Source organism: Aethalodelphis obliquidens, unplaced genomic scaffold (genome assembly GCF_003676395.1).
Source record: "Aethalodelphis obliquidens isolate GAN/ISIS:26980383/991018 unplaced genomic scaffold, ASM367639v1 scaffold3, whole genome shotgun sequence".
In the NCBI taxonomy this organism is placed as follows: Eukaryota; Metazoa; Chordata; class Mammalia; order Artiodactyla; family Delphinidae; genus Aethalodelphis; species Aethalodelphis obliquidens.
Genome location: NW_020837947.1, coordinates 13,665,633 through 13,684,164, shown reverse-complemented (window position 1 = coordinate 13,684,164; position 18,532 = coordinate 13,665,633). Strand labels below are relative to the sequence as shown.

Genomic DNA, 18,532 nt, shown 5'->3' with positions numbered 1-18,532 from the left:
ATACTTAGGTCAGAGAAGCAGCTAAGGTTATACAGCAGTAGGTGATAAAAATCATAATATTATTATCATGTCAATAATACATGTGAAGATTTCTTGTGAGTAGAGAAATGATACACAAATGTCTGTGATAATTTTAGTTTATAGTTTTAAGAATGTAAACTACTGGAAGGCAATGATAATTTGTCCCTCTAGATGAATATCTAGAAAATTCCACACTGGCTAGTGGTATGTTTATTTGACACTTTACAGTATTTTTTTGGAAATCAAAATTTTACATCAACCCCTTGGCCCTAATTACATGTATTACATGAATCTATTTTATAAATCTTCTGTGTTCGCTACAAATAAAATTCAATTAGAATGTAAGTCTTCCCAAAGGATGCTTTTTATTACTTCCTGCATGTTGCTTTGGTCTTATGTTTTAAACTCCAGTTTTATCAACTGGAAATTATCATTATAATATGCCATATATATGAGCTTCACTGGTTGAATTTAAAGTTCTATTCAGCCCTAAGTTTGGTTGGCTGATTTTCTCAATCTTCCACTTCTAGGAGCATCAAACTTTGTTTTCTATTCCTTGAGTTCAACCCCCTTGTTTTTCTGTAATGTTCTTGCCCTTTGTACCTTTGAAAAAAAAGTAGGTCTATATCTATATAAAAAGTAGGTCTATATCTATATAAAAGGTAGGTCTATATCTATATAAAAGGTAGGTCTATATCTATATACCTTGATAGGTATATAGGTAGGTCTATATCATACCTCGATAAGATCCTGTTTATTGTTGAAGGTAGCTGGAAAATGGTGAAACATCTCTTGATAATGTCTTACCTGGAAATTTAGTATTTGCTGAAGTCTTTCCTTCATCTGATGACATCGTTGATTTACTACTGAGTCTAGCAAAGACAATCTGCCCAAAAGACAACCCAAAGTGTCTTCAATAACATCTCGGTTATCACCATTCTCTGGAAAGGCTTGGGAAAACAAGTTCTTGTTCTTATCCATTTCTTCAGACATTTCCTTAATATCTTTGGCAAGAGTCTGGGGTTGATAAGAAAGTGCATTTCAATGTTTAGATCCATGAATTTACATACAAATCGAGTCATTTCCTCATAGGAAGTCCACTATATCTCTCATACTGCTCAGTGATAATTACATCTAAGGCAAGTTGGACCACTTCATACACTTCTGTAAATATTAGGCAAGTTACTGTTATTTTCCTCAGAAAATTCACATCATTTGCTAATACTAATATATAATATTTGGTGAAAAGATGAGTTTTCTAAAGTGCCATTTAGAAATTCATAATTCTTATTTTTAGTCTGTGTTTCACATGGGGGAGCTTTGCCATATACAGCAGGGTTCCCACGGAGTCCTCAGTTTCTTCCACCTCCCACATACACAAGACAAAGAATAAAACTACAAAACATAAATATCTTTGACAGCTTTTTTTTAGGCAATTCTTTTCTGCATTATGCTGCTTGGAAATACACCTCATTTGTCCCTTAGTAGAACTGTTTTATGCTTGACCTTCTTTACACGTAACATTAATTATCCGATGTCAGCATTTCAAGTACCGCGTAATGTCATACACCCACAGACACGGGCTGCCAAGCTTACCTCTTGGTTAAAGAGGCAAGTTTCCGCCTCTGCTGGTAGAAGTGCTGTGGCAGCAAATAAACGATCCTCTACATCATCCAGCCACGTAGAGGTAGCCGAGACCCCGTCGTATAGCTTCTGTTCCAAGTCAGTGTTCTGCCTCTTTGTCCCTCCACCCTGAGGAAAAAAGGAAGGAACAAAGGATTAATTACAGTGTTTTGAGGAATCAAAGAAAAATACCAGGATGAGATGCTGGGGTCCAGTGGCTCTGCCTTTCTGGGGCTAATCACTAGCACTGGGTCTCAACAGCTCACGCCCAGGGGTGGAGCAACCCCCTGGGATCCCAGATCCACAAGGAGACCAAGCGCACCACCCTACCTGGGCTGAAACCTCCTCGAAGGCCTGGTTCAATCCATCCAGCAAAGACGTCACCGCGGATTTATCCTGGGCCTGTCCGTCCCCTTTGTACAGTGGCATGCCAGACAGGAGCCGATTTGGCCTGCTGTAAAGCTGTAGGCAGACAGGAGAGCTTAGTTAGGACCGGTTGTACTCTATCCAGGTGTTCTCATTTAGAAATGAACACTGAAGCGGATGCTGGAAAAACTGTGTTTATGGAAACCTCTGCTGGAGAAAAACCACCTTACAACACACCATGTCCACTAAACATGATGACCAGATCCAGCAATGGCAATGTTTCCCTGATGGACCGAGAAAAAAAGAGAGAAAAGAAAATAGTGGGGAAAAATGCCTGAATTCTCATCATAGCCTTCCTCTCAACTTAATTCAGCCGAAATACCAGAACTAGACTGATCCCTTTGCTTTCATGATTCCTTTACTTCCCCCCTAAACTCTTTTAGGCAAACACAATGTCTCCCCAGTAAGGACAATGATATGGCCTCGCACTCAAATGTTTTAATGATGTTTCTGCTCAAACTCAGTGTCCTGTAATTTTTTAGAACACCTCATCTTGCCCTTACTTTTCAGGCTGATTAATTCATTATCCTCTACACATGCCGGGCTCATTCCCCACTGTGGCTGGACGCTCACCACCCAGCATCTCTTTATAATCCACTGTCTTAAATTCCACACCTCTTCTAGCCACTTTCCACATTTTTTTTTTTTTTTACTTTTGTTTCCTTTTTAATTCCTGCTAATGGAGCCTCCCCAGCTGCTTAATTTTTCAGAAATGTATCAAGCATTTCCTTAGTTGGGTTACAGGTTCCTAGGAGCAGAAGCCATGTCTCATCCCGAGGCCAGGTGTTCTGCAGAGATGCTAAATACAGTGGAAGTGAACAAAGAAACATTGCTCTGAAAGACTGATGCCTTTTGACCTAATGAACTTGAGGCAAAAAAAAAAAAAAAAGGGCCTGTTTTTACACTTGAGATTAGTTAAGTATATCATCCAAGTGTACAAAATTGTCAGTAAGGTAACATGAAAAATGAGGGACTTCGGAGTTAAACAGACCTGCATCTCCATCCCAGTTCAGCCTCTCACAAGACCCTGAGAAATTATCTAATCTCTCCAAGCCTTAGCTGACTGATCTACGAAGAGAGGTAATGTCAACCTCACCACAGCATTGTTATGTTAACACCTAGAACACAAAATATGTTCCTAATAGATCATTCCCTTTCTTTCTGGAAACTCACAGCCGGACTACTTCTTCCTGTACTTTTCTCTCACCTCTTCACACCAAAGAGAAGAAAGTGCTGACAGGGCACTGAGAGAAAAAGCAGCTCTCCCAGATGAGAGCAGGTATGGTGGAGACGTCCAGGTCAGCAGTGCTGGATGGGCGACCCATGCAAGTATTCAAGCTGAATGGCCAAGAGGCAGAATCAGGGCTCGGGCATTTCACAAGTGAAGAATATTAAGTAAGCATGGAACGTGACTGACTTAGGAGAGTCAGAAAAGGCTGCAGTCCACCATTTAGGACTGTAAATACCACTTACAGACAAAGGAACGGGGAAATCCTATCACATGAACAGTGCTGTTCTGAAGCCCAGGAGATCTACGTCGGCAATCAAGAACTCAAGCCCTGAGTCTGAGGAATGTTTGCTCAGGGGTGGGAAGAAGGATTCATTCAAACACAGGTAGGAGGTCCATGCAAAAGGTATAAGGGCCCTGTGTGCCAGGGTGGAGTATGATTTCGAGACAACTACCTCTGGAAAGGGAGGGCTTTCTATTCTCCAGGGCCAGAGCTGGTGATGGTCCTGTGGACAGAGGCAAAGAAGGCCCTGGCCAGGGAGTGAGAAGGTGTGAATGCCACAAGAGGCTGTAAACGGAGACAGAGGTGAATGGCTCTGTACGACTTACGCACGGCTCTCAGCAGATGGGGCACCTTTAGACATCTCCCTTTCAGGTGATCCTGGCAAGGTGTACCTGCCCTACAGTGCCCGCTTTGTCAGCTCCTGCCTTTCCCTCCTCTGTAATTATTGATACCCTTTCTCTTCCGGGGTCAGCCTCTCCCAGCTCCTAAGCTAGTCCGGAGCAGAGCAGTGAAAACAGCAGCTTCCCCAGATCCACAGTGAAGGTTTTAGAACTTGCTCTGATGATACCTCCGTGGTGGGACGGCCAGAGCAGGGCTGACCCAGGACCTGGGCTAGGCTTCTGTCTCCAGCATCCTGCTGGGCCACAGCTGTGGTGAGCATCACAGGCTTCCCTGACTAGCTCTTAAGGGGTCAATCCCTCTGACTCTCTGTTGTTCTCAGGCTTCTGCTTAGGGTGAACTCATAGCTATTATCTATCTGGAACCTTCGGTTGCTATATTTAATTCCACTGGATTTGGCTTGCTTGTTGGAACCAAGTCCAACATCACGAGTACCCACCCATCCTGGGAACCAGCCTACAGATGGGCCAGTGACCACTGTAACTGACCCCTGAATTCCCGTCCCTTTAGCTCCACTGAGGTCCCAGTGTGTTTCCCAGTAAGATCTTCGGAAATGATTAAATACTGGAAGTAGCAAAAGACAATAAGATAACTTGATAACTTACTGACAAATTTGTAGCTTTTTTTTTTTTTTGCATCCTTAATTTTCAAAGTTGTGGGAAAAAAGGGTGGGTCCATTTGAAATTTAATGGTTTACGCTAACGAGTCATCAGATATTAATCTTCTCTGAGGAAAACAGTATCTAGAAGTCAAATAAACTTCCACATATCATTATAAAGGGATATGTGAAACAGGCTTGTTAAGAGGAGTGTAGGAGGAGTAATTTTTTTATGTCTTTTTTGGAATTGATAATGAAATATAGGTTGTTGCACAGTTATATTCACTCCCATAGCATAAGCTGTACATCTTTTATATCAGTTAATATGTAAAAGCAAAACGTTCGATACCACTTGCTCTTGTTCGTGTTGCAGAACATTCTGAAGCAGTTTCTGCTTGGTGCTAAATTCCTGATGGAGGCTTTCCCATTTCATTCTCATCTGGTCTTCAGCAGGTGATTTCTGCCCTTCCATCCCCAACTCCTGGGATAACACATCAGGTTTTTCGCTATTAGAAGAATAAATAATCTAAGTTTACAATGTGTGTAAAAAGGCAATAAGTTCTAGGTAATTTATTATGTGTACTAGATCTGGCTTCTAAAATTGCAACCAGATTATTTCAGTCATTAGCTTATACTTTAAAAATATAAATTAAAATAGAAAACTTGAGACTAATAGTAAAGCAAGTATATTCTTACTCATATAATTGAACCATAAGCATAATAATTAAAAAAATACACTGAAAACAGCTCAGCATTAAAGATAAAAATAACTGTAACTTTTAGGACCAGAAAGCAGACGATAAGACTTGTATCCTTTGACAAATAGCCCACAAACTGATTCAAAAGCCCTAAAAATGCTGCCTAGTCTATTGAGAGTTTTCACCCTGAGTCCAAGGAAAATACTACAGAACAGGTTTCAGGACATGCAATAGGAGTACAGAATGTGGAAGGATCATCCTTAAAGAGAGGCATAAGGTAGCATCTGAGACTATGGCTCTGGGGGTGAGACAGATCTGGGTTCCCTGTTCCAGCACATGAGATTTGTGACTTTGAGTAAGTCACTTCACTTCTCAGAGCCTCAATTTCCTCATCTTTATTTTTTTTTATCCTTTTGGCTGTGCCGTGCGGCACGTGGGATCTTAGTTCACCGACCAGGGATCGAACCCCGGCCCCCTGCATTGGAAGCGTGGAGTCTTAACCACTGGATCGCCAGGGGAGTCCAATCTTCTCATCTTTAAAATGAAGATAGTACCTATCTTGCAGAAGTATGAGAATTAAATTTAGAGAAGATATGCATAATGCCTATGACCCTATCTGGTCAAAAACAGCCACTCAGTCAATGCGGCCTAATGATAATGGTAATGGCAATGATAAGAACCTGGGGGACCCAAGTTCCAATAGGTCCTAGTTTGTCAGGGGTTTTGAAGTCCTAACTAGAACCAGCCGAAAGCCATACTAGATAGCCATTACTATTACTTTGATGGAAACTTTTGCTCAAGTGAAGAAAAAAAATAACCAGTTCATTGGCAGAATAATACTATACACTACCCCAAAGCCAATTCTTTTCAGAATAAGCATTGAATACAATAGTTTCTTTAGGTAGGTCTGTTGAAGTAAACCTTAAAAAATTATCTATAAGGCTATGATGCAGCACTTCTACTTCTAGGATAACAGAATCTTTCTTACCTGCACACTTAAAGACATGTTAAGAGGTTAAGTTCAACAATGCTAGTAATAGCAAAAAACAAACAAAAAAAAATGGCAACAATATAAAGGCCCATCAATAAGAAAATGGGTAAGTTGTTATAGTTACAAGTTAAAATACTGTTAAGCAGTTAAAATGAAAAAACTAGATCTATATGTATCAACATGGATTGATCTAAAAAAGTAATGCTGAGTGAAAAAATATCAAAATAAAATTGATACCTCTAATTTTGCTATATTAGTCTCTGGATTTTTCTGCCTTTTTTTTTTTTTTTCCTTTGGCCTCATCCCACGGCTTGTGGGATCTTAGTTCCCTGACCAGGGATAAAACCTGGGCCCTCGGCAGTGAGAGTACAGAGTCCTAACCACTGGACTGCCAAGGAATTCCCTAAGGATTTTTCTGCTTTTTAAAAAGCATTTTAAATAAAAAACAAGTTTTAAAATTCTTCTGAAATTAAATTTCTTTATTGTGCTGTTTTTTAGGGTGGTGGACTGCAGTGCGTCACTCTTAATTCATTTATATTTGCATAACAATTTAGTATAAAACCTGGGGATATCTGGGAATTCCTTGGCGGTCCAGTGGTTAGGACTCCGCTTTCAGTGCAAAGGGCTTGGGTGCAATCCCTGGTCAGGGAACTAAGATCCCGCAAGCCGTGTGGCCAAAAAAGGAAAAAAAAAAAAACAACTCCCGGGGATATTTAATATGTATATATTCTTATGTTTAAGCATTGACACATATATAATGCCACCAGCAAATTAAATAAGAACACAGCCTTTCGTTTCCCATAGAAAATATTCTTCTTTTCCTTTGATATTTATATCAATTAATTTCCAGTTGAGTTTCCTTAGTGATCTTGGAAGGACTCCTCCATCAAGGACTCCTCCACGTCACATAGTACTTATTCCTTATTTATTAAATTTGTAGCCATGAAGCAAACCATGCCCATCCCACAGGGATTTTCTGACATAAACCAATTCACACTTGATAGTCTTAGAAAATCAGCTAATATGTTGAAGGCTGACTATATAAAGTTTTTCCCTAGCAACGTTATTCTGTTCTTTTAAAAATATATACATATATTTTTCTTTTGACTTCTGGATAGCGTTTAGTTGATGGTTGTTTGTTTGCTCGGTGTATTTACCAAAAGGCACGGCTGCTCTGTCATCAACTAGATTTAAAGGAGATTTTTCTAAAGATTTTGTATAAAAATTAAAGAATGTGTAAGTATTTGGAGTAAATGTTCTACAGAAAGCCAGTACTGCACTGCAAATTTCTCTTTAAAATATTTTTATATTTGAACGCACAATTTATAGCTGTTTGTCTTTCATTTGGCTCCTTTCCAAAGCTAAAGGCCAAGGAAAGAAAAGAAAATCATGGCAAGAAAGTTGCAGAATATTCCTACCGCTGCTTCTCGTGACTCTACATACAATGAGGAGGCAATGTGTGGATGTGTTCTTCGTAAAAACAGAGTTTGGCAAAAATATTCAGAAAACTATGAGGGATGAAGAAACATCTTAGAAGAACTGGGAACAGAAAAGAAAATGCAAAGTGAAGGCAAGTCTCTACTCAGAGTCGAAACAGCGTTCCTCGTTTTAGATTTATACAGACACATGTTTATGGCCTTATCAGCATTTTTAAGCCTGAGGACAACAGAGACTTTTAAAACCCCATTATATTTTAACACAATGTGTACAGTATTAGGGTTATTTTAATGGAATTCCTGACCGTAGATGTTATTCATTCCTATTTTATGTATTCATTCCTATTCTTTTAAATTGATATTTATTAGTTGTATCAATATTTTTACTGCTTTTTGTTTTTCTTTCCTTGAATATCTTCCTATTTCTTATATGTATATACATATATAGTCAACACGCATGTCATATGTCAGCAACTTTATGTCAAACTGAATAACCTTAAAAAAAAAAGGAAAGAAAAATCTCCACATCTACCCTCGCCAAAGTTACCTTTGATCATCCACATCTACTCTGGTTCTTACTCATACATGTACTATACATTCAATTTTATATCACATTTTTTTACTTAGGACCACATATACATTTTCTGATATTGTTACATAATTTTTTGTTAAGATTATATAGGCATAAAATTTTTCTTAGGCCTTTTTTTTTTAATAGGCATTTCTGCCTTTTTAAATTATTTGGTATTATAAATAATATTTCAAAAGTCATCTTTATACCATGTATTTCCTCCAAACAAATGTTCAGAAATGAAAACACTGGAGGCCATGGAGTTAAAGCTCTTTGACACATGATGGTTGTCAAAGGATGCCGCTAAATTTCAACCGTCGGCATTGCACGAACACAGAGGTTTCGCTGAAAGTTTTTTTTTTAATGTTTTAGATTTTAAAGATACTTCTCCTATATATCCTTTCAGTTGACATTCACAATGTTCACAGCACAGCCCTTCTGTGATGATGGTAGTCAATTATTACTCTAATTCTATTGATAAGCAAACAAAGTCTCAGAGTTGAGTTACTTTTCCATGGTGACAAATACAGAACTGAAATAAAACCCAGACCTGCCTCAAAATACAGGGACACTTCCACTCTTCTTCAGTTTATTTTCCTTCCTACCTTTTAAACCAGAATCTTCAACCTGAACATTCTCCACTTTCCTTAATTTTTCTTCAACACTTTACTTTCCTGTGTAAAAGACTTTCAGTCTCTACTCCAAACCAGGACTCAAAGCTCAATGACTTTATGTACAGAAACTGTAGAAACAGATCATCAAGAAAACTCAAGATACTTAGAAGGCACATATATTTATTTTTCAGAATGATATTAGGGGAAGATTAGCTCTGGTAGGGAAAATGTTTTGCAGTTAGATATAATTATTCAGTTAGAAATATCATGAATCTAATTTTATAATGCATGTCTTATTTGATTTTAAAAATGAACTTAGCATCTTCTATAGACAGAAATGCTAAGCGTAGTGGAAAGAGGGTAAGCGAGTTAGCCATTATAATTACTCGCGATACTCATGCTGCACAACAAAATGTTAAAAATGCAAGTAAATGTAACATCATAAAGTGAAAACAAAATGATTAAATTTTTGCAGATGTTCAAAATAAAATTTTGAGTGAGATGTTTACATTTCTTCAAATGTTAAGAAAACAGCGACAAGAAGAGAACAGTAAGCTGTCATCAGAGAAATGTAAATCAAAACCACAATTAGGTATCACCTCACACCTGTCAGAATGGCTATCATCAAAAAGACCACAAATAACAAATGTTGGCAAGGATGTGAAGCAAAGGGAACTGTTGTACACTGCTGGTGGGAATGTAAATTGGTGCAGTCACTGCGGAAAACAGTATGGAGGTTCCTCAAAAAACTAAAAATAAAACTGTCATAAGTTCCAGCAATTCCACTCCTCGGTATATATTTGAAGAAAATAAAAACTCTAATCTGAAAAGATACATGCACCCCAATGTTCATGGCAGCATTATTCACAGTAGCCAAGATATGGAAGCAACCTAAGTGTCCATCAACAGATGAATGGATAAAGAAGATGTGGTACATATATACAATGGAATATTACTCAGCCATTAAAAAAGAATGAAAAGTTTTCCACTTGCAACAACATGGATAGACTTGGAGGGTATTATGCTTAGTGAAATAAGTCAGACAGAGAAAGACAAATACTGTATGATATCACTTAAACATGGAATCTAAAAAAATAAAACAAACTAGTGAATTAAAAAAAAAAAGAATGAAAGAAACCTACCCAACACCACCAGAAGTCTCTGCAGCTGAGTGTTGGGTTAGAATTTCCTCTCCAAGACTGGCTACTGACTGGAGGAGGCTCTTCTGCTCTGCTAATTCCTGTTCCAACTCCTGCTCAAGGAAAAGGACAAATAAAAACATCTTTGTTACTTTATGATTATTGTCTACAATCACAGCTCTATGTCTAGAAAATTCTCAGAGAACTTTGGTAGTAAGTTTTTAAGTTTGCACATTACACAAAAGGTGTGGTTTAGGTAACTGTTCAGACATGTCTCCAAGTCTTCTGTAGCTTTCTTTGGCTTTGATAAAAGATACTCTCTGAATAATCTTGGGAAAAAAAAAAAAAAATCAATGAGAAAAGAAACTTTTGCTGGGCAATGGTGCCCCCAAGTGGTACAAAATGCACTTTCACTTTTCAAAAGTCGATACTGCCTTGTTCTAACTGAAAGAGATCCTTGGGAGCAACAGCTCTCTTCAATTTCCCACTCACTTGATAAATTGGATCATCAATGGCCTCAGTTTTACTTTTTCATTATTTATAATAAATGTCTCTACTCTTTGATAAGATATTTTAATATGCCCTCTCCATAAAGTGAAGATGTCAATGAGCAATCCTTCTCAGTCATCAAAGCTCGTTTGTTTCACCTGGCAGTAACTTGCAATCCTATTTTGTGATGGTATCTACTTGAGAGCTGAAGGCAAATTTCATTTCTTTTAAAAACATGTAACTCAGACATTTACCAATTCTCAGAGGTCTTTCTGAGGTTTTTATTATTTATAATAGAGGCAAGACTAGAAATAGAGGGCAGATTATAATTGAGTTACACTGTTTTAAAAGTAAGCACAAGCTCTTCTTTGAGAACCGACTTTAAAATGACCAGTCATTCCAGTGGTCACAAGTAAGTACATGGAAAGGAAACAGCCAGGTCCTGCTTCTGTCCAAAGAGAAGATAAAGGGGCATTCTATCTTTAGTACAGAAGGAACCTGTCCTTCTAAAACATTTCTCTCAAGGTGTTCGTCTGGTCTATCTGCAGGTGGGAAGGTCAGGAAGTGCGTTACTTTTTGCTGCTGGAGGCTGCTCTGTCGCTGTTGGGTCCACGCGGTCCGAGCTTGAGCCAGCCATTCCTGAACGCCGGGGCTCTGAGTGGCAGCCAGGTCAGCATCGCTCTCCTCCTTCTCCTGGGCTGTCCCCTGCTTTAAACGAGGCAGAAATCAAGAGTCATACTACCCACTGGAAGACCTTAACCAAAACAGACTGACAGCTCCTTTTTAGCGTGGTCTGAATAATGATACCAAAGTGGCTCCGTGTGGACATGAGACCACATTAAAAAAAAAGGTAACACAAAACCCCCCGAATTTATGGCATTTGCAGGAGGGAGATGATTATACTCAGAAACACCTGAGGGGAAAAAACTGTCCTCTAGAGGCTAGGATTTTTAGCTGACTGATGTGGTCACCACATACCATTCTGGAATTTTTTCCATGAGAATATAACTCTAGATCTTATTTCCTTTACTGTCACCACCAGGACTAGACTCCGCTGCCATCTGTTGCCACTCTGGCTTTGAAAAAGTATGGCTAAAGGAGAAAGCCAATGTAATTACTTATTACCCGGGCAGGAGTTCGTTCTTCCTGCTAGACTGTCCTGACGGAATTTAACAGGCCCTAAAATACGGTGTATCAGAATGGAACTAGTTCTGAATGAGTGCCTTTCTACTCCCATATATTTATACGTCACAGGATAAATTACACCATTTTGGTATGACTCATGTACTAAATACGGATCAGTACCCACTGTGTGTCAGGCACTGTTTTGGGCATTGGGTGATATTCAGCCCAGAAGCCAGACAAGGGCCCTGCTGGGGAGACAGACAATAAACAAACAAGATACACTGGGATGGTGATAAGAGCTACAAAGAATGTGAAACTAGATAATGGGATGGAAAGTGAAGGGCAAGGGTTTCTTAGGCTGGGGAGGAAGGCGTCTGCAGAGCTGACAATGTGTGTGGAGTGCTGGCAAAGATTGGGGGAGGGGCCTCCAGGCCTAGGGAACCGCTGGAGCAAAGGCCTTAGGGGAAAGAAACTTAGCATCTCAGAGAGAGCAGAGACAGGGCAAGCATGGCTGGAGCAAGGGGAGGGGCCGGGGGCAGGCGCAAAGAAAGGGAACATTCTTTAGGGTGCTTCCACAGAGGAGTCGTCCTGCGGAGATGCTGCTCCCCCAGCCTCTGGCTCCTCTCTGCCGACTCTGACCACGGAATGGGGTACAGCCACCCCAGCTCAGCCCGCCTGACTGCCCACAAAGACCCCTCTCTTCCTCTTATTTTCAGAATTGTATGCTAACTCTTACAGAGAAATAGATGGGGGCTGTTCCCTCTCTGTCTTACCCAGTAGAATCTCATAATTAAACTGTAAAATGTTCCAGATTGTCAACCTGGCAACATCTGTATCCGTGCTTGAAGTGCAGTGAAGCAAACAGTGAAACCTATAGGTACTATTTATATTTCATCCTTTCCAGATTCTGAGCCACCTTAGCTCACAGGTACTTGCTTTCCTTTAAGATGACCCAGCTCCCCAGTAAAAGAAGGTGGTTTAGGTAGAACAACTGGCGTGCCACTGGCCTAAAACATGTTATTTGCATTTCGCAGGACCTTCAGGTGACTAGTGACACCCAGGTCAGTAACGTTCCCCGCCCTCCCAGGAGTGCCTCTTCCAGAGAAGCAGTGATCTTCCTGAAGGTGGGAGGTTTGGGGTGGTCCGGCATTCCTCCAGGACTGAAGGCCACACATTTCTGCATAAAGCAGTCTCCCCCATCTGAGAACGCTCCATCTACCCAGATCCTGGCTTTTCCAGGCAAGGAGGAAACAGCAGGTCAAAACGGACCTGTAGAGAATGACCCCAAAGAAGTCAGTGTAACAGGTTGAAAGCTGTCCCTAGTCAAAGCCCCAGTGACAAAACAGTGGCCATGGTCCTGACCTGCGAACTCTCTTTTGTGGGCTCCAGCCACTTCCTCTCTGCTTTGCCCTTCGGTAAAGGTTTGTTTTCAGAGCCCAGCCTGAAGGCTCCCGTGGCAACTCCTCAGGGCCCCAGCTCACCCTTCTCTGCAGGTAACTATAGTCTGACTGAGAGCTCTGATTTCAAATTCCTCACACTGGGGAAAAATGCCAATTGTACTTGGAAAAACAGCAGTTGAAATCTTAGGTCTTAAGGACAACCTAACCACTTTTACACGCACGGACACATTTCAGATTCTAAGACAAAATCTAAGAAGGGGACTCATATTTGATTAATTGAATCCACAGCTTTAGAAAAAAGGAAATTATGCAGCATCAAAAACAGATGCTAGTATGCATTTTCTCTGTGGTGAGGTTTGGTTTTTCAGTTAGCCAGTTTTTCTCTGGCTGATTTCATCATTTTGAAACATCAGTCTTGGACCACAGGAAGCAAAAAATGATTAAGAATCGGTTCAAATTCCTTTTCCTTTCCCCTTGGGATACGAAGGCATTGACAGAAGGAATAAAATAATGGTAATTACAGTATCTGAGGTCTGATAACAGTTTTCTGACCTATCTAGGGAATAGGAAATAAGGTGGATTACATAGCCCCACCCAGGTGGGACCCAGAGGGATCCCGCCTCGGTGGGGCTATGTGAGCTGTTTATTTTGGAAATACTAGAAGAGTAACCATTTTTGCCAGGAACATTCCTTGGAACATTAGCAAGGATTGGAGAATGCTTAACATTAAATAAAACACTTGTTTATAAAGCATTTCATTATTTATATAGGGTGAACTCTGCTCCTTAGATGAATGATAATGTGTGAAAATGATTTAAACTTATTACAAAGAAAGACATCATGTAACTCGAGAGATGTTATTATATGCCTGTGTCATAGAGAGAAGGAAACCATTTTGGGGTGGGGTGGGGAGAACTAACTGGATTATTCACTGATATGCCTAGAAGTCCAATTAGTTAAAAAGAATGGCCATAAGACATGTGACCATTTTACAGATAACTAGCACTGAGGAATTATGTGCGTATGGTCACACATGATTTAGGAAGGTATTCCAGCTCTCCTGAATTATGCAAACCCAACTTCACTGACGTCCACACTCAATGGAAGTTTTTTTTCCCCCCAGTTAACATTAGTTAATTTTAGATCAACTCCGTACACCGGGGTAAATAGTCCTTTTCCTGGCAATAATAATGTAAACTGGACTCTATTCCTGCAGTTGGAAAAATAATCTCAACAGCTCCGATTGTATTTAGAAAATCAATATTTTATATCCTGGGAACTCATGAGACGAAAAGATGATGGTATTTATAGATACTTTAAAACAAACAACGACCAATTTCAGTGCAAACAGTGCCACATTTTTCTGTATTTACACTTCACACAGCAGTATCCCCAGGGAAGCTTACACTTGCGGGCAGGGTCAGAACTTTAGTCAATGTGAAGAATCCCTGCGGCCAGGATCTGCTGGGTGTGGGCACCAGGCCTACCAGTCTCAGACCAGGCCTCGGAGCATGTCAGGAGTTTTTCCTCCCAAAGAATGCGGTCTGCAAACAGTTGCTGTTATTATTATACTGAGACTGGAGCACTTCCTGTAAGCGCTACTTGCATGAAAATCCTCAGGATTTTTTTAAAAAGTTAAACACTACTATCATCCCTATTTTACAGATCAGAAAACATCAGTGAGATAAATTTTGGGAAGTTCAAGAATCTTGCCCCAGAGTCACCTACTCAGTAACTGGCGGCGCCAGGCGGGGGAGACGTCAGAGCAGCAGTTCTAAAGCGACGGCTCGAGAACCAGGCCTGGCTTCTGGATAGGTTTGTTTGGCACACAAATTATTTTAAAATTTTAGAATAAAATGTCAACGTTTTAAAACTGGAAAATTTTAGATATAAATATGCTTTCTCTGGAAGATCTAGCAATGCTGCCTGTGAATTCTGGAGCTGAGTAACAACTGCTTCTTTGACAGGCGACCAGCTTGCCAAGGTCCTGACTGGGTCAGCTTCACTCATTTATATTCCCTTCCCAGGCCCTGAGGCCTTGCGACTGTGCCAGCACCCTTCCTCTCTTTAACCTCTAGATGTGCCTGTGTATTAGGCTGGCCCTTCCCTTCCTACCTGCCTCTAGGCATAGGGCACAACTGGAGACTGATAAATGATAACTATCCCAGACGTGAAACCTTGAAGTCCTTCCCTTTGTTTTGGTTTCTTGAAGTTCATTCACACACCAACAATGGGGGAAAAATGAGGGGAAAAAAAAAGCATTACGCGTGAGATTGACAATAACTTTTATAAAACTAAGTGAACTGTGGTATACTCTCCCAGCTAGAAAATCCTTCTAGTTTTGTTCAACTTTAATACTTTTAACATTTTACTTTTTGCTTTAATTCATAAAGTCAGACTGTGTATGCATTTTAAAGTATGTGAATTTAACGTGAAAAGTTGCATTTTGTCTTTATTGGCATTTATTTATCTAATAGTGAGTTCAAGTATTTTTTCATACGTTCATTGGCCATTTGTATTTCTTTTCCTTTGAATCACCTCTTCGTATTTTTTGTCTATATTTCTATTAGGTGACCTTTTCTTATTTTTTTATTGATTTACAATAAGATTTCTGGAAATTAAGGGAATTAATTCCTGGTCATGTGAATTGCATAGTTTCTTCCGTATTTGTCCATGTCATTTAATTTGGTTAATATTTTCTTGGTCATACAGAACTTTCTCACTTCTATGTAGTAATTTTAAAGAAACTAAAATTCTGGGTTTGGGGAACACTGGCAAAGGTCCTTCCGATCCCAAGATTTTTTTTTTAAATACCCATACATCCAGAACGTTTTAGATTTAGTTTTTACATTAAATCTTTGATCCACCTGTGATGCACTTTTTTCTGTAAAGAGTGGGATAGGGAATCTAGTTTATCATATTTCAAGTGGCTTGCCTATTACTTTATTTATTCATTATAATTTAATTTATTTATTTTTGGCTGTGTTGGGTCTTCGTTGCTGCATGCGGGCTTTCTCTAGTTGTGGCAAGCAGGGGCTACTCTTCGTTGCGGTGTGCGGGCTTCTCACTGCAGTGGCTTCTCTTGTTGCGGAGCACCGGCTCTAGGTACACGGGCTTCATTAGTTGCAGCGCACGGGCTTAATTGCTCTGCGGCATGTGGGATCTTCCCAGGCCAGGGCTTGAACCCGTGTCCTCTGCATTAGCAGGTGGTTTCTTAAACACTGCGCCACCAGGGAAGTCCCCTATTACTTTATTATTATTTACACAGTGAATCGTATTTTAAACAGTGACTTGAAATGCCACCTTAAACATTTATCTAATGCCCTTGTATACTGGGATCTCTTTTGGGAATATTTATTCTAATTTTTTGTTCATCCATTTATTGTGCCAATACTAATTATTGTAATATTGTATTTTAATATATAAGAATATTTAACCCCTCATAACTCTTTACTGTCAGAATTTTACAGTTTTTTTCAGGTTTATTTTATTCCAGGTAAACCTGGTATCATTTTGTCACATTTCAAATATATACAGTTAGTATTTTAGTTGTGAATAACTTAAATTTATGTTTTAGCAGAGGAAAATTTGACATGTTTAAGATACTGTATTCCTATCTAAAAATAAAGTTTCTCTCTATTTTTTCAGGTATTTTTGGTATCACTCGGGTTTTAAAATGTCGAGATTTCAAATACTTTATATTTTGTTCATGTTATAAATGGAAAATTATTGTATATTATTTCGCTAACTTTTTATTTATACAGGAAAGTTATGGATTCTCTATTTCATCTTTTTAATAAGCCAGTCTTCTTACTAAATTCTTCCATTGCTTCTAACAGTTTTCTGTTGACTAGGCTTGATGTTCCAGATCATGTAATCACATGATTAGCAAAGAACTGAAAATACGTAGTTTAGTCCAAAAAAATTTATTACACTGAGAAAGCAGAAGCAATCGCAGTGAATGTTCATTAAGCTCCCACTATAATATTTGTGCCATATCCCCTGCCAGCATCTGTACTCAAATACAGATGTTTCCCTCCCTCCTGATACTGGTTCCAAGACCACTCCCTCCCCTTTGATCCCATCTTCTCCCTTCTAACAAGAAGACTGTTGCGGCAATCTCACTTCTTTCTCGTCCATTTTTCCTCTACTGAGTTGTTTCCATCTCCCTGTAAACATGTCATTATTCTTTGATCTTAAAATGGAACAAATTTCTCCTAACTTACTTCTTATAGTTTATTCCATTCCTCTGTTCCTCTTTATAGTGAAACTCCTGAGTTTCCTGCACGCTTCCTCTCCAACTCCCTTCTCCATTCTCATTTTCATTTCAGAGGGTTTTTTGCCTCTACTATTTCACTGAAAAGCTGTGGTTGGGGTCACAGAAGACCTGCACGTTGCTAAATCCAGTGGTCAGTTCTCAGTCCTCATTTTAACTCACTTATCCTCAAGTGTCTTCCAGGAACCCAAATCTCACTTTTCTTCCCACCTCACTGGTGTTTCCTTTTTACTCTTTTTGGTGGGCTCCTCCACATTTTCCAAACTTTTCACACTGGAGCATCCCAGCACTTGGTGCTCTTTATCTCTCCTCACACCCTTGGTGAACTCATGGAGTCTCAAGCCTTTGAGGACCATCTAGAGGCTGATGATTCGGTCTAGGTCTGTCTCTTGAATTCCAACCACTGCTTAACGTTGAGTACGCATCTCAAACCTAACCTATCCCTAAGGAAACCATTGACCTAACTAGCCCTCCTTCCCCCAATTCTGTTCCTCAGAGTTTTCACTTTCCCAATTATCCACAGTCTAATAAGTCCTCATCACTTCTAACCTCCTAACTGGTCTCTCAGCTTCCACCCTGATCCCCTACAGCAGTTATAGTTTGATCTTGTCACTCCTTTGTCCCCCAACACTCCAATGGCTTCTCAATTCCCCCAGCATAAAAAGCCAAAGCCCATACGATGCCTACAAGGTCCTCTGCACCCTGGGCCCGTTACCTGTCTGACCTCTCTCGCCTTGCTCACTCCACTCCAGCCGTTGGGCTTACTGAACAGACCAGGTAGGAGCCCACCTGGGAGCCTTTGCCCTTGCCTCCCCCTGAGCCTGGAACTCTATCCTTCCATGTCCACATGGCTCACTCCTTCAAACGTAACCTGAGGAAGGCTTCCTTGGCCACCCTGTTTAGAACTGCAAATCTGCCCAGCCTTGCCTTTATCTACCTGCCTTATGGGTATTTCACCTATAGCTCTTATCATCTTCTAACTTAGCATATAATAATGCACCTTAATTTTATATTACTATCTGTCTCTCCCAAACATAATCCCTTGAAGATGGAATATATAGATATACAGATACAAACAGATGTTGCCCATGCTCTTTCACTCTATCACATAGAATAGTGGCCGGCACATAGTAGTTTCTCAATAGACTTTTGCTTAATTTTTTTTTTTTTTTTTAATTTTGGCTGGACTGCACGGCTCACAAGATCTTAGTTTCC

At 39.8% G+C, this 18,532-nt stretch overlaps 1 protein-coding gene across 3 annotated transcripts in view; it reads right to left on the bottom strand.

The window, feature by feature from the left end:
* Window positions 1-18,532, bottom strand: part of SYNE1 (spectrin repeat containing nuclear envelope protein 1) — a 462,280-nt gene that overhangs the window by 128,353 nt on the left and 315,395 nt on the right. The window contains exons 97-102 of one of the 3 annotated variants that reach the window (XM_027083161.1): window positions 11,090-11,224; window positions 10,031-10,140; window positions 4,928-5,084; window positions 1,975-2,106; window positions 1,618-1,773; window positions 829-1,038 (exon numbers count right to left, since the gene is read on the bottom strand). In XM_027083161.1, the coding sequence (XP_026938962.1) occupies window positions 829-1,038; window positions 1,618-1,773; window positions 1,975-2,106; window positions 4,928-5,084; window positions 10,031-10,140; window positions 11,090-11,224 (900 nt within the window). The remainder of the gene's footprint in view (window positions 1-828; window positions 1,039-1,617; window positions 1,774-1,974; window positions 2,107-4,927; window positions 5,085-10,030; window positions 10,141-11,089; window positions 11,225-18,532) is intronic. The other 2 variants (XM_027083173.1, XM_027083179.1) reach the window with 2 other exon arrangements.